Consider the following 16,954-nt stretch of genomic DNA (forward strand, 5'->3'; position numbering starts at 1 on the left):
GGCATCAACCGTTTCCTGAGATGTTTCGATGCGGAATCAAAACTTTTAGAAGAAATGTTTCGACACATTTTCTGCAATTTGTGTCCAAGATGTTCATGTTTGTTTGAAATATAGAATTTTATTTTTATTTCTATATCATGGTTATGAAAATAAAAATATATAAATTAATGTAACTGGAACGCGTTCTTATGAGTTTAAAAGCTCAACAGCCGATAAAACATATATTGTTTTTTGAAAACGCTATTACTAGCCGGAATGGCGGACATGGCGGAATTTTAATTTATTATTTAATAAAATTGACATTGAGTTGGACACAAATCATCTTTTTTGTATAAAATGAGAGAAACTAGTGTTTCGAAAATGAATCGACAATAAATGGAAACACTGTTTCCAAAATGTTTCGATTTGGCGCTATCTGTGTAGAAATTTCGAACTAGTCACTTGTCAACAACGCCAATCAAAATTTCTGGTCAAAATAAGTAAAACATGTTTATTTACTTTATAATAAGTAACAATACAATCAAAACATAAAAACATCTATTCCATTGTGGAAAAAAGAGTAAAAAACGAATAAAGAATGCTTAAATGGTTATGCGAAATAAATATTTGACATAATATCAAATAAATCATGGACACTTTTTTTTATTTTGTTTCGATTTTGTGTCTAAAAATGCTACTTGGGAGAGAAAATTAGGCGCGTAATATAAGATTTCTAGCAAAATAATTTACTCCAATAAAAGACCAAACATATCTGTAAATTCTGTTTTAGGTTGAAAAAACTACAATCCGAGGCATCCCTTCGGGAAAAGCAAGCTAAAGAAACTTTGAAAATTTTCGAGAAAAATGAGCAAGAATTAAACCAAAGAAATTCTGAAGTGGAGAATAAATTTATCATGGAGCAGAAAATACTTCAAGAACGCTTGATGGAGGCTGAAGAGGTTTCTCGTACATTTGAAAAAAAATATGGAATTTTATTACAAATGTTGGCCAGTTTGCAAGATGAAGTGGCTAGTTCAAATAATAAACTGGAAATAAACAGAAAAGAAAATGAAAGCCTTCATAAAAAGCTGCAAGAATTTGATAAAACATATTATTTAAAAACAAAGGGTATTAAATTTAATTCTCTTGCTGATTTAACCAATGTTGATTTAGAAACGGATATTGATGCTCTTGGTACTGACAAATTGAAAGAATATTGTTTGGATTTAAAATGTCGGTTTGAAAGAGCCGTTATTGAAATTATTACTATTAAAAAGGAATTTCAGACTATCGAGAGAAATTTTGATAGTCTAGAAATGACTAATTATGCTTTAAAACAAAGCATTGAATTGATAAATAACGAGCATCAAGCAGAAGTGAATCTTCTTGTAGCTAGATTGGATCATCTCACATCAAAATTAAACACAGTTGAAAAACAATTAAGAACAAAAGTAAGAAGCGAGGGAAGGGACAAAAGACGATCCTTGTCTCTAAAAGGAAGAGAATATTTTTGTATAAATAAGGAACTGGAAGGCAAAGTCACTGAATTAGAAGCTAAAATTTTATCTTTAGAAAAAGGCCAGTCGAAAACAACGTATAAGAGAGATAAAAGTAATGAAAGGAGTTCACCTGTCGATGATAAAACGCGACGTAGGTTTAGACGAAAAAGTTTGGAAAGCGCTTCTAGTTTGGAACCTCTCGAATTAATAATGCGTCTTAGTAACTTAGAAACTAAAGTGGCGTGTACAACTATGTCTACAGAATATTTAAATGCTTTAGGTAATAGTTCAGATTTGATTAAATTAACAGAGAAACACTCTGATCTGGACCATATTTTATTTTCTGCAAAATCAAAAGTTATAGAATGTATGCATTCTGTAAAATTGTTGAAAAGTAAAAGAACATCTCTTAGCTCCGATCGACTGATGTTTTTAGAAAATACGCTTAAAGAACTTAATGATATTTTAAATATTGAGACAAAAGATCATGTTAATCCAATAGAGACGCGAATTATTAACTCATCTACAGAATCAACTGTTAAACAACTGGAAAAAATATTAGTTGAAAAACTCACTAGATTGGCAGAGAAGAAAAAGAAACTTTATGGAAAGGGCTTGCTCGACACTCATACTCGTTTACAGATATTAGCCGAGAAAATATCGTATGAAAATATATTGGTTGATAGAATACAGAAGGCCTTAAGATCTCCTATATCAGGAGAACCGGTGTGTAAAAGATTGATAGATAAAGAAACTAGAGAAACCGCTTATCTCATTATGGATTTACAAAATAAACTTAACGGTGTTGGATCTAACCAACCACCTGTTTGCAGAACCGGTGTAGAGTACCTTAGTAAAGTATTAGCTAAGTACTTAATGGCTGGAAAAAGGATCGGAGAATATATAAATGTAGTGCAAAATAATGGCCCTACCTTAAATATTTTACTTGATGAACAACAAAAGCTGGATGTTATGCTAGATATATATAAAGCTACTAAATTACCGCAACTAGCGGATGTTTTAGCAAATAAAGCATATAACATGTCTAAGTTGGATACTAGTCAACTAAATAAAGAAACAACAGAAGAATTCACTAGAATGGCAGAGAATGTGGTTAATACTGAACTGATCCAATCAGAAATCAATCATGTTTTACTTCGAGCTGCTCATATTTATAAATCTAACTTAGAAGCCGACCATACATTTTTCTTTAGCTTTTTTGCGTCAGAACGCGCAGCTCTCGAATTATGGTCTGATTCAGTAGAAAACAGTCTTTATAATGAAATTAACAAATGCATTATAGAATTGACAATGAATTTTAAAACAAGCTTTGAGAAACTACAAAAACAGAACTGGAAACAAAAAACAGATATTAAACAGTCTAATACTATTGTAACAAGTCTTTTGCAAGACGTTGCTGATGTCATTGCTCATAAAGCGTTAATTGATGCCCGGATCAGTGTTTTAAGCGGTAAATGTAATATACCAATTGAAAACACTGTTAAAATGGAAAATTCTATATTGTCCAACTGGTTAGAACAGGAAAAATACAGTATTCACTTGGAAAATCAATCTATTATACATATTAATCCAAATTTAGAGTTAGAATTTTCATGTATGCTTGACCAATTCTCACAACAATGCTTAGCAGGTCTCGAACAGCTAAAACTAGCTCAGGTAAAATTATTTTTGTCGAAAATATTTAGAATAAAATTTGCTATAAATAACGTCAAAAAAAATTGCGTTAAGTTGGCTTGGAAAGGACAATATATTATATTCTCTATATATTTATTTTATTTATCGTATGGCAATCAAATAACATCATTCTGTGGATCTCAACATATAAAGCAAATATTATAGGTAGATATAAAAAATATAAAAAAACTTAAATATATAAATATTAAAATTACAAAAAACATATATAACACACATATAAGACACTATACAGGATGTCCCAGAAATAAGTGCAAGTATTTCAACTGGTAGTATAGTTCAGCCCCAAGAAACTCGCCTATGAGGTTTTTTTCGCGAAAAAAAAAATTTGAAAATTCGAAATTTTTTGAAATTTTTTTTGGAAATTTTTTTAATTTTTATTTAAAAAACATAATTTCTTGATAATATGGCAACATAGGTATTAGATTAAATTTACAAGAAAAAAAATCCAGAAAAGATCCTGTGGTTCTCAAAATTTTAGCAAAAAATCACTTTTTTGGTAATTTTCAAAGTAAAAGCTCCGTTATTGTGGACTTGATTATAAAACGATAAAGAGAAATTATGTTTCTTTTATGGAGATCTACCACCCCTTAAAATAATTGCACTTATTTCTGGGACACCCTGTATAACAAACATAAGACGCACAGAAAAGTGAAAACTCAATCAAGTACAAATGCCGAGGTTACATATAGTTTTTTGCGGCGTCCTTTACCCTCAGAAAATTGAGAAGTTCCCATCATAAGCTCTTCTCTGGCACTCCTCCACTATGTGGCGGATAGTCTGTCTATTAGCCCCGCAGTCACATATGAGTGTTGGCTGATGTCTGCTTTTTGAGATATTTTACCCCATTTGAGAAGGGAGACTGCACATCTTCCATGATTTGTGTGTTTCCAACATATTTTGCAGGGTAAATCCAGGCTGTCTCTGATCCAGATGTCGCCTATAGGTACTTATCTATAGACAGGGCACTTGCAAACAGGGTACTTGCCCTGTCTAAAGTGACTCGAATATATCTTGAAAAGCCGTTAGACTTGAGCCCTTTTGTTTCGAAACGAACGGCAAGCTGTCTGCTTGCTGACTTACAACATTATTATGCATCTGTTGGTGAGGCAATCTTGTTTGGAGGTATCGGTGTTTCTTTGTTAGAAAAAAATTACTATGCTTTACTACTATAGGTTTTAAGGTCCGGTGCTTTGAACGATCACTGCTCGACGAGACCAATCTATCGGTATCGCCACATCAAGATTGTCTTAGCAACTCATCAGCAATATCGTGGTCATTGCTATCGATGAATGTCTGGTATTGAGTTCACAGTCCTCGTTCCATTTGCGGAACATACGGCCGCTCGTGTAATTGTTTACTTTAGGAGGAAACCATCCCAGACTCTTATACAGATCAAAAAAGGTCTTACTTAGATTTCTGAAAATTCTACCGTGGACAAGGAAAGGAACTTATCAAAGGAATAGGGCAAAGTTAGGGCAGGTCGGTACTGACTAGTGGTGCGGAAAGTCTGGTAGGATATTATGAGAGGTTTTCAGCGGTCTGTTATCGTTGTCTGTAGTCACGAAGTAAAGGTCCGGATTATAATCCCGCCTCTACGCTGCCGGATAAAAAGGGTCTCTATCCCTTGAGTCGAATACAAAGTACCGGATGGCCAACTAAGAATGGACGCCGGCTGTACCTGTGTACAACTTATCGTATAACTCATACACTAAGTAACCGGTGTAGTTGGTTACCCGGTACATATTATTTTTGTCCGCTTAGTTTACAAGTGCTTCGCCATTGTCATCGTTCTCTTTGCACTTCCATTGCGTGTGATTGCTGTTAAAATTGCCTATACGCTTTTGGCAAAGGAATACCTAGCATAGGAGATTTTCAGTGCGACAAAAAAAAAGATGACACAGACAGCCTACAGTGTAACAAAGACAGATAACTCTGTTTTCCCTTCCACTGATTAGAAGTGACGCGATGAGTGATGAGATGGCTTCTGCGAGAGGGGGCGGGACCACAAGCGTGTGCCTCGCGTCGGCGTCTGCGGCGAATGTTCGACAAAAAAAATTCGCCGAAATAAACTTAGTAACGAGTGGCAGAACAGGGTTGCCAAATTTGTTAGATTATAATTCGATATATGAGGACTAAATGTTCGGTAGTTCTAGTTTTGTTTCAGATTTCAGTAAATTTATTTCTTACCTATTTCATTTTAGGAGATTTAGTTGCAATTTGGCAATTTACTTTTCTTTTTGATCGTTAAGGCGAGTCAGTGGTATCGCCGGGGTAACCCGTACCGAGAGGGACGCCTTGACCCGATTTCCAAAACTTGGTTTGCACATTTTTAGTTGTATTTTTCTAATAAATGCAAAAAGAATCAGAAGGAACGGTAGACCTTGTAGCCTTAAATCGGTAGATCGGTAGCTTACAGACGAAATCGGCAGACCTGGCAACTCTGTGATAGTTGATAATTTTATATGGCAGCGATCTTCATTTCCAAGCCAACTCTAACGCAGCTTTTTCTTATTGTATGGTACTTTAATAATATTCCTTAGGTTACAAAATACCTCACTGAGTTTCAAGTCAAAATCCAAGAATTTCAGAGACGACTAGAAGTGCCAATGTTAGAACGGTTTCCCTTAATAAATAACTGGAGTGATGTATGTCAAATATGTAAAATATTAGGAAATGAATTGGGGAAAATTGAAGATGTTATAGAAAAATTGGTATCTACAAATAAGTAAGTCGCAAAGTAATATTATACATACAACGTGGTCGAAATTGGTGTGTTTTAACAGAGAATCCTTATTTCCTGACTAGATGGAGCAAAACCGACACAGATATCATGGGCTTGATTTCTGAGACACGCTTAATGGCATAAATCGTCTGTCGATATTTTCACTGTCAACTGAGATACGGGGTCTTTTTGAATTTTTCGCCATTTTGAAAATTGCCTATAATTTTTTTATTTCGCGGAATAATAAATCTCTGTAAAAACGTTCTTATGACACCTGTTTAAACACAATCCAGTGGCGTAGTCAGTTTTTTTTCTGTACTTGCTCTTTTTGTCAGAAATAATTAGACCTTAGAAATTCTTCCTCTCATTTTTAGAAATAGATACATATTAACTTTATATCGTTAGAAAGAGTTAAACGCCAGCATTTTCTTAAGTTTGTAGTCAACTATGCTTTCTATTTAAACAAAAATATTTTTATTTCTTACAAAACGAGCAAATATAGAAAAAAATTGACTATGCCACTGGATTGTGCTTAAAAAAAGTGCCTTAAGAACGTTTAAAAAAAAATTATTCCCCGAAATAAAACAGTTGTAGACAGTTTTCAAAATGGTTGAAAATTCAGTCAAACAGACCATTTTTGACCACAGTACATATAGAGTAAGTCCATGATAAGAATGAATAGTATGGGGATCTTAGAAACGGTAAGAGATAAAGATAATAATATAAAAAAAATAAGAGAAAAGGAACGTCTTGCCTATGTCATGTTTCTACCAAGAATATTTACTGTGGTGGCTCGACGTGACAGTGGCATGGCGGTACGTTATGGTACCTTAAGAATGAATAGGTAAACGGTAACGTCTCGTTTCCAAGATACCATCATCAACTTTATTTTTTTAAATAGGAAATCAGGAAGACTCGCTTTTCCGAAATATCTTCGGAATTAGACTTAATTAGATTTTTTAGATTTAAAACCTGACCTTTTGGTGTTCTGCAAGCAAGGCACAACTTTCCTCTAAGTTAGCCGACCCCGTATCATTTCTGAGATCCCTATATACAGGGTGTTTCAAAAAAACATGTACCATCTCTCGTGGGGAGATACCTCACGTAAAAATAAGATTTATTTTTCATATCAACATAGGTCCGATTCTGCTTTGTTTTGTAGCTTCAGGCTGTTAAAGTCTTAATAATTTTTCGACTTATTATAGTTTGCTTCCAAGTACTTTTAGTGACACGAATGAAATTTTGAAGGTAAAAATTACTATAAGTGCTACATATTTTAATGCTAAAAATGTTGTTAAATTCACCAGGGACGGGCATATGGGTTATCACTGGAATATTTAAAAAAAAACATGTGCGCTACTGACTTTTTTCTTTTGACATCAAAATTGTGTAGGTCGTTTAATGCCAATTAAAAATTATTTATTGATATGTTGTCGAATTTGGCCTCCTTGATGAGATAAATCATAATAAAATTAAATATAAATAAAATTAATAAATTATATATTTTACCTAATTTATTATTAAATATTATTACTATAGTAAACGCCACGAATGTTTGGGAGTGATTCATCGCTTGATGAAGTTAGAATCGACACGCGCGCTATCATTTTTACATTAAAAACGTAAATTTTTACCGCAGACGTAAGTTCTTAAAGGCCCGGTCTAATCATCTGCCTGCGCTCCTCCTACTTATTCTGAAATATTAGCGTGATTGACAAAGACGATACTATATCGCGTTTCTTTGATTGATTCGTTTTTGTGCGTCAGTCCATTGGTGTGCTTGCAGTGCGGCCAATGGGGCATTTCATTTTATATTTATAACCAAATATATGTTTTGACAAGACTTTGACTGTTAAAACAACAAATTACAATAGATTATATATTGATTATTATATGACTTGAAACACCACGGCACTGGAATTAAGTTTTATGCGACCTTGAACAGATTAGTTTACATGGTAGCGACCGATGAATCACTCCCAAACATTCGTGGCGTTTACTATATTAGTAATTATTACTATTAGTTCTCAACCTACAGCAGTTTCAAATAAAAAACAATGGTATTTAAGATAATTACAAAAACAAACTAATTTTAAAAAGTTTTAACATCCTGTAATCCTAAAACTAAGCATTTCCATACCAGCTTTATAGGAACTTTTTTTCATATTTTTTGATGAAGAATCAATGAGTTCTTATTTGAAACTTTTGCAAGTTAATGATATTTTTTTTAAGTTGCTATTAGACTTAGATCAAGGCAAATTAATAAAATTGCGTTTATCTCATAAAGGAGGGCGAAATCTACAAAATATCAAGACACAACTTTTAATCGGCATTAAACTGCTTACCCTATTTCGCTAACAAGAGAAGAATAAGTCAGTGGCGTACTTTTTTTAGAAAAATATTTCAGTGATAACCCTGATGCAAGTCCCTGGTGAATATGTCGAAGCTTTTAACCTTAAAATTTAATTCAAAACGCTAAAAGTACTTGGAAGAAAATTATAACAAAAAAAAATAAGACTTTAACACCCTGTAGCTACGAAACAAAGCGGAATCGGACCTATGTTGATATGAAAAATAAGTCTTATTTTTACGTGAGGAACCTTCCGACGAGAAATGGCACATGTTTTTTGAAACACCCTGTATAAATAAACAATTCTTAGCTTACTTTATTTTTTGTTAAGTTTGTGCAAAACGTGAACAGTACCTACATACTGAATATTTAATTCTAAAAATACATAGATGTTTTATTTATCGATATGCAATAGTTTTGGACATATTTATATATAATTTATTTGTAGCTTAAATCAACGGCCAGTAAGTTTTACAACTGAATATTTAACTCATGTGGAAAATCTTAGAACAGCATTCAGATTCGCTTTAACGTCATGTAAAGATCTACAGCAGGAATCGGCTCTTGAACAACTGCAGCAACTTTGTGAACGTGTATTGACTTCTTTTGAACAGTGGCATCGAAGGTAATTGTCTACAGAAAACTTCTTACAAAGATTAACAAAATTTATTTTAGGGCAATACAGGATTTAAGAGAAGCTCATGCTTTAGAAGTTAATGTTTTAAAGCAAGAAAAAGAGCAGGCTTTGGAGGAAGAAACTCAAGCTACATTATCCGCATTAGATGCGATGAAGAAAGCCCACTTGGCCGAGGTTTGTAAATACTTCGGCTCAGATGCAAAAAAAAACGCAACGGAGAAATTTTTTTAAAGTCTTATATTTTTTTTTATTTTTAGCTTTATTTTTATGAATTTTTTAGCAAGCTGTATATAATTATATCAACTTTAATTCGTAAACTCGGTTTTTTTATAAACTTTAGTATTTGCCATATTATACATGGTTAATCGAGGGGTTGTTTTTTACCCTAACTTTAAAACACCCTGTGCAATAATTTCGTCTGTAAATTTTCTTAAAATATAATTTTACGGTGAGAACTATGTCTCCTGGGTATTTTGTTTTTTTGGATCATGTCAATACATGCCTTGGTTAATTTCATCAACAATTTGCAATTTTTTCAATTATCATTTCTTTTTGAAGTTATTTTTCAATGTGACAATTCAGCTTTGGTGATTATTGTGAACTATATACTACTATGAACTGCCCATCATGTTTGACGTTTGGCAAATGCTTGGCAGGAGGGTTAGAGGTCACGAAGCAGTGCCAGCTTCATTAAATCATCTTCGCTTGGTCCTTAAAGAGGAATGGAAAAACATAATGCAATATGATATATGCAGCCTCAATGATAGTATGAACGGACGTATACAGGCAGTTATAGCAGCCGAGGGTAACAATACAAAGTATTAGGCTATTTTTTTCTGTTTGTATCATAGACTTAAAATAAAATATAGACTACACTATTTACATCTACACGCGGTCAAACAATCATTTTTGTACACGTTTACTTCTGGGTACACTCGACCGCAGCCGACCAAACCTTCCTCGTCCAGCCTATGTTGTCACGTCTTTAATATTATCAGTATTTTTTTACTTATTATACACATATATTGAGATATTAATACTGCATTTTAATAAAGTAGGTTTTAATATTCCATAGATGTATTAAATAGTCCTTATACTACTTTATTATAAGTCGAATACTATGTAAAAAGGATAAATCCTTTACAATATGGCAACACCGATTAGAGGCGAGGTCGCCTATTCATTCTTCTATTTTTTTTGTAGTACGCGTCGCACGTGTGTAGTAAAGCATTGTTGCCGCTACTTCTTTCTAGCTGAATTATTGCATTTTCTTAGTTTGTAGTCCTTAAATGTTTATTTTATTTACTTTTTATATTCAAGAACTATAAAATATGGTTCGCCAGTGCCAAATTTGCAAGAAATTTGACTTAAATGATCCATTTGAGTCTCGAAACGACTTTCGACCGGTAGGCAACTCTCAATTTACCAATTGGGAGTCAGTGGCGTTGTTGTAGAAAGGCGCTTATTTAGATAATATTTTAGTAAAATGTAAAATCTGAATTTTTTCTATTACATAATCATTTATATAAAAGTTTTTGTAACAAAATCATAATTATAACCCTGTTATTATACAAGATAAATTATATTAGGCATCGGATAAAAAAATAAATCATGTTTTTATTAAAAATATATTCCAGTTTATCCTAAAACTATCTTCAGAATCTAAAATAACATAGAAGAATTTTAAAATGATATTACATTATGAAACAATATTTGTCAATATACCGGCTGCGTCTCAAAAGTCACCCCTATGACTTTCTATTATTTTTTCAGATAAAAAAACAGGGTGCCGTTTAAAAATCAGAAGTTATAGTCATTTCCGGTGAAACAGGAAGTGACCAAAAACAATTGAATGCGTCAATCAATCCTAATTTATGTAATATACTAACATACCAAATCTTGTTTTTTTATTAGAAAAAATAAAAAAATTATGGGGGTGAGCCACTTTTGGGACGCAAAGGTATAATAAAGGCAGTACCGGGTTAAATAAATGTAGTTTTCATTTTATCCACTTCCTAAAAGCTTGCTTTAATGAAACAGATCTCTGTTTTCTCTAATTTACACTCACTTACCAGAAAAAAAAATTACAACAATCATGAAGTTTTTTCTCTTTCCGTGTCGCCGATTCTATTATATCTATAGAATAGATCCTGTTTTGATTAATATTAGGGTTGTAAATGTTTGACTAAAATTAATAATTAATATATTAATTTCAAAAATTAAATAGGTAATTTCGATTATTAAAATTTTTTCTATAACATGTATTTTATTATTTTTATCGCTTTTGGACGTTTTTTTTTCTAAACTTTTATTTAAAAAACCTCTCCTAAATCTTAATAAAATATAAAATTTTTAATTTTTAATTGAATTATAGCTTTATTAAAATAAAAAAATTACCCGACTATAGTATCGAGAGTTCAGGTGTACTGAGGAACGAAAGACAGTGTTGCATTCCTCGTCAGAGTCGTCAGGGAACGACCGTTACGACGGAGACAACCTATCTATCGCTCGTGTCGCACTCGTTAGAGCCTAAAATAATAACACAACAATAAGACATTGTCTGACCGCATCTTCCAGCTATTTATGAATGAGATGCTCAGTCTATATTTTATTTAAGTCTATGGTTTGTATACTTTAGTATTACAGATGTTTTCTTTAATATCGTTAGTTCTGTTATAGTTATTATTGTTTATTAAAACCTGGATGTATTGACATGAATAAAAAAATAAAAGCTCAGGAGTCATGGCTCTGATCGTAAAATTATATTTTAGTAAAATTTACAGAGGAAATTATTGCACAGGGTGTTTTAAAGTTAAGGTAAAAAGACAACTCCTCGATTAACCCTGTATAATATGCCAAATACTAAAGTTTATAAATTGAGTTTACGAATTAAAGTTGATATAATTATATACAGCTTGCTAAAAATTTTATGAAAATATAGTTAAAAATAACAAAAATATATCACTTTAAATTTGACCAAAAATTCCTCCGTTGCGTTTTTTTTTGCATCTGAGTGCAGTAAGTAGCGTTTTTTATATAAATCTGTGTAGGTTGAACGAGAAATAGAAAAATTTAAAATGAAGTTTACGAGAGAGCAAAATAATGAAATAATCGATTTATCTAAACGTCTATCCGTCAAGTCAATGGAAGCTGCAGCTTTAGAAGAACAACTAGGATGTGCTACAAGACAATTGGCAGATGCACAGCAATATATTTTGAAGCTTGAAAAGGACCCCCAGTTCTCGTCTCTCAAGGTTTAATCTTATGAAATTTGGATAAAATGTCTTATTTTTTAGAAGTTAATCTCAAGGTTTAATCTTAATTTTAGAACTGATGGTATGTGAAAAGCTCATATATGTATCTACTAGTCTTTAAAAAGCCTCAATACCAGTGAATTAACATTGATTTTAGTACAATGTGTTTTTACCATTTAATAAATTCACCTTTGTGTACAGATCATTGCACTTGTCAATTTTCAGTCAGTTTTGTTTCTTGTCAGTTTTTTTTTTCATTTTGATGTATTTGTGATTGTACAAATTTATATAAATGTACTGTTATTTATTATGTACCTTAATATTTTAAACCTGTGTACAAGATATTTATTTATGTGTTGGGTTATTTTAATGTTTTAAGATGAAAATATATACAAGTTAATGAATTATGGTTTTAATTTAAAAAAGATAGATACAGGGTGATTCCTGTAAGTTGGTCATGCTTTCGGGGAATGGTAGAGGACGGCGAAATATTAATTTTGATATAGCACACTATAGGTCGGAAATGCCTCTTACGCAAGATACAGATTGTTAAAGTTTTTGAAAAATTAAAGGTATTCTTTAATAGTTTTTTAACAGTTGAAGGTATCGTTATAAAATTTTATTATAGGAGTCTACCTAACAGAGACACTTTAAATGTAAAAAGAAGAGGTTTTAGTTTTAACCCGTGGCGTAGATGTGATGCGATGATGGATATTTTTTGCAAAAAATAGTACGCCACTGATAAAAAATAAAATTATTATTTTCAAGCAAAAATGTTTCTTGCAACTTTCTCCTATCTAACACCATTATGTCACAATTTAAAAATAAATAATTTTTTAATGATAATCTTAAATACAGCGAATTATTATAACTAGAGGGCAGAAACACATGTGCATCGTCAGCTCCTTTCGTCATTTAGCATGTGAATTTAAATAGGCCAAGGTTTAGTTCCTTAAATACATTTTTAAAAAACTATAATTTTTTTTATTGTTAATAAAATTCGTTATAATATTTCGCATATTTAAGGTTCTCATTAAAAAAATTATTTATTTTTAAATTGTGACAAAATGGTGTTAGATAGGAGAAAGTTGCAAGAGACATTTTTTCTTGGAAATAAACCAAGTAAATAAAAAAACTTCGAAATTGTTATTTTTATCAGTGGCGCACTATTTTTTTTTTTAAATTACCTGATGCGTATCACATCTACGGCACTGGTTGAAACTAAAACCTCTTCTTTTTACATTTAAAGTGTCTCTGTTAGGTAAACTCCTATAATAAAATTTTATAACGATACCTTCAACTGTTAAAAAACTATTAAAGAATATCTTTAATTTTTCAAAAACTTTAACACCCTGTATCTTGCGTAAGAGGCATTTCCAACTTCCAACCCATAGTGTGCTATATCAAAATTAATATTTCGACGTCCCCCATCGTTCCCCGAGAGCATGACCAACTTACAGGAATCACCCTGTATATGTACAGGGTGGCGCACGGCGCACCTCATTCGCCTCGGTTGATTATACGAAAACGGAAAGCTGTAGAAACAAAATATTTTATGGGTATATATAGGAAGGCAATGTGCATAATTTAAAATTATTTTTAAATATACAGGGTATGTCAGAACTAAGATCCACACCAAAGTTATATTTTTTCTTATGGAACACTCGGAATTTTATTTCATATGTGGATCATTGGACACAAAATAAGGCATTTATTATAAAGGTTTAATATGTCCAAAAGCTTTAGTTTTTGAGATATTTAAAGATATTTAAATATGCATGCTATAATAAAAAAAATTATCAACGTCCCCAAATATCCCTGTACATTGCTTATCAGAATTTATTCTTGTGCTGACTTTTAAGTCAGCGAGATAAACTTTACTGAAAAATTTGATTACTTCGTTTAATGTATACAGGGGTATCAAAAATTGCTGGTTTGGTCTATTTTAAATATTTATTTTACATAAAAACTTCGTTATTTCAAATACAACACCCTGTATTTTTTTAAATAAATCGAAACAGATTCAAATGCTCTTTCAAACTATATTTGGGTTTTCTATGCCTATCTAGCTCAGATTTTGAATAAAGAGTTTTATTTTATTCACAAAATGTGTTTAAATTATTCTTCAATTTTTAAAAAATAAAAGAACTAGGTTATGTTTCATGCTCACCATGAGTACGTCGTCAAAAAATTTGGTACCTCGTTTCTAATTTATATACAGGGTGTTTCAAAAAAACATATACCATTTCTCGTGGGGAGATTCCTCACGTAAAAGTAAGATTTATTTTTCGTATCAACATAGGTCCGAATCTGCTTTATTTCGTAGCTACACAGTGTTACGAGAGATGGCACATGTTTTTTGATACACCCTGTATACAACACGAAAAAATGCGTTTATTGTAGAGATGCGTTGTTATTTAATTATTGGATATTTTGTTCTATTCGTTATTCGAGATAACATAACTTCAGATTTATTATTTACAGATTATTAAATACCTTTAAAAAATAACAAGTATAAAATAACGGCACCTAGAGATCGACAGCTCGTGATCTGAAGTCAGCGTCCTGCCATGCCACGAAATTTTATACGTTCCAAAAAATAACGGGTATGAAAAAGCCCCCTAGGTATATTAACCCCCTTCTAAACATTCTACAAGTAATATAATAAATTAAAAAAATTAAACAACTTTCGTTGCCCGTCATCAATGATACCATGCGTCGTCTTATAGAGTTTGCTGGTGGTCGTATTATGATGTGCAACCAAAGTTATTTTATTTTCCCTTAAGCCATAGAACAACTCATAGTATGTACATAAATCCATATGAGGATTCTAAAAGAATGGAATCTAATTTACGTCAGCATATCCTATGGAACAAAAGTTAAAAAGTGCATGTCTCTATTTTCCGTGTTTTTTATTAGTGGAGAACATTTTTTAGAACAAAAGTTTTCAGAGTGGGTTCTTCCTATAATATAATTCTTATAGGTTTTTTGAAGTGAAACTTCTTTACGCGCGATGGGAATAAAAAATTGAAGCCCGAGGCGCGAGGTTAAAAGTGGTAACGATCATTAGCGTAATTACAGGGGTACGATACCGGACGTTTTGACACTTTTGATAAATTTAATCTCATCTTAATAAAAATATAATAGTACAAGAGCTAGCAACGTCGGGAAAACAAGAATTTTAAGAAAGCTGGTTCTTTAATATATCTTTTGCTATGCTCTCCTGACCAAAGTGCTGTCTGGCTGGTTGTGGCGTCTGGCTGTCGGTAGACTATTGTTCACTACTGCGCATCGCATCTGTACAGGGTATCCCATTTTCGTGTGTTTTATGGGATTTCTCGTTTATGAGTACAACGATGCGATTTTCATATTACTTTTTTTATGAAACTAAATATGCTACACATATGTTTATCCTAGCCTCCTTAGTTCCTGAAATACAGGGCGAATTTGTGATGCGCAGTAGTGAACAGATGTTGAATACAAATATGATGCGCAATAGTGAACGCAACGTCTACCGGCAGTCAGACTACCGGTACTCTGTTTAGGAGCAAAAGATATATTAAAGAAGCAGCTTTCTTAAATTTCTCTCTCGAAAACGTTGCTAGCTCATAGACTATAAGTAAAACAGCGAAATCGTGATGGAAATGAAAATATAAAATGACACCAATCACAAGGAAATCGTACATCCGATGAACGGAGGCATGAAAATGCAATAAATTTAAAAACTGCGTAATTTTCTAACCATTCGAAGTTTAAATCCAACCAATAAAATTAATATTGTATCATCGTATCGTCGGATAACTGACACATGAAAATCAAGCTTAAAGCCAACGAGACCTTGAAAGATTACCACCTAGTCAAGATACTTACTCCAAAACACTCCTTACTCCAAAACAGACAGCTTTTCGTGACGCTCGAGGACAAAAAGAGTCGATGGCGAAACCAGAAGAATGAGCTAGTGCAAGGAGCGTACTGGCACCAATTCTTTTCAACATATACACAAACGACCAATCAATTGCAGGTAACACTATTATAGAACCTTTACATATATATATATGCAGATGGATGACGACAATAACAGTTAAGCAAAGCGTTTGAACATATCGAGGAGAAACTAGAAACCGCCTTAAAAACAATGCTAACTTATCACAAAAAACTTAGGTTCTTCTCATGCAACTTTTCTAAGTTTCAATATTTGACTTGACATCATTCATATGTGGTAAACGGTGTTATCGTAGGTACGTTATAGGTAATGAAATTTAGATTTTTAATACATGTTTGAACCAAGTCTGGCTCTGTTTTTATTAATACTAGCTTATTTTTCTTAAAAATATACAAATTTTAATTCGGTTTTTTGATCATTTTTTGAAAAGTTACACGAGAGGAACTATAAACATTTAACGATGAATCCGAAAAACAAACTTAACAATTTAATTCAAAAAATACTTTTAAGTTTTATTAAAATTTTAAAAGTAACACTCTAGAAAAATCAATTCCATCTTTAAATTTAATAATTATTAAAAATATTACATTTTAAAAAACGGTTCATCCATAGAATAAAAGCTGTTGAATGCGTGTAGTTAAATTGGAAAAATCATCAGAAGTTATTTTTATAACTATGTACTTACTAATAATGGTGTAAAATAATTAGTAAAGATTAAATTTCAATACATTTTAAAAATAATGAAACCATTTTATAACTACAATCATTATTACTTTTGGAAAAAATAAAATTTAAACTGTATAACGGCCATGGACAAAAACAATTGACTATTGTTATCGTTAATGGCTGTCAGA

General features: G+C 32.0%; 1 protein-coding gene across 1 annotated transcript in view; it reads left to right on the plus strand.

Annotated features, from left to right (window-relative positions):
* LOC115878659 (protein outspread) overlaps positions 1-12,561 on the plus strand; it is a 40,130-nt gene extending 27,569 nt beyond the window's left edge. Inside the window, exons 11-15 of the mRNA XM_030895206.1 lie at positions 770-3,155; positions 5,735-5,919; positions 8,715-8,891; positions 8,942-9,077; positions 11,954-12,561. Coding sequence (XP_030751066.1) covers positions 770-3,155; positions 5,735-5,919; positions 8,715-8,891; positions 8,942-9,077; positions 11,954-12,163 — 3,094 coding nt within the window. The 3' untranslated portion in view covers positions 12,164-12,561. The remainder of the gene's footprint in view (positions 1-769; positions 3,156-5,734; positions 5,920-8,714; positions 8,892-8,941; positions 9,078-11,953) is intronic.
* The last annotated feature ends 4,393 nt before the right edge of the window (positions 12,562-16,954 follow it).

The sequence above is a fragment of the Sitophilus oryzae genome, unplaced genomic scaffold, assembly GCF_002938485.1.
Source record: "Sitophilus oryzae breed Bouriz unplaced genomic scaffold, Soryzae_2.0 scaffold_1521_pilon_pilon, whole genome shotgun sequence".
NCBI lineage: Eukaryota > Metazoa > Arthropoda > Insecta > Coleoptera > Curculionidae > Sitophilus > Sitophilus oryzae.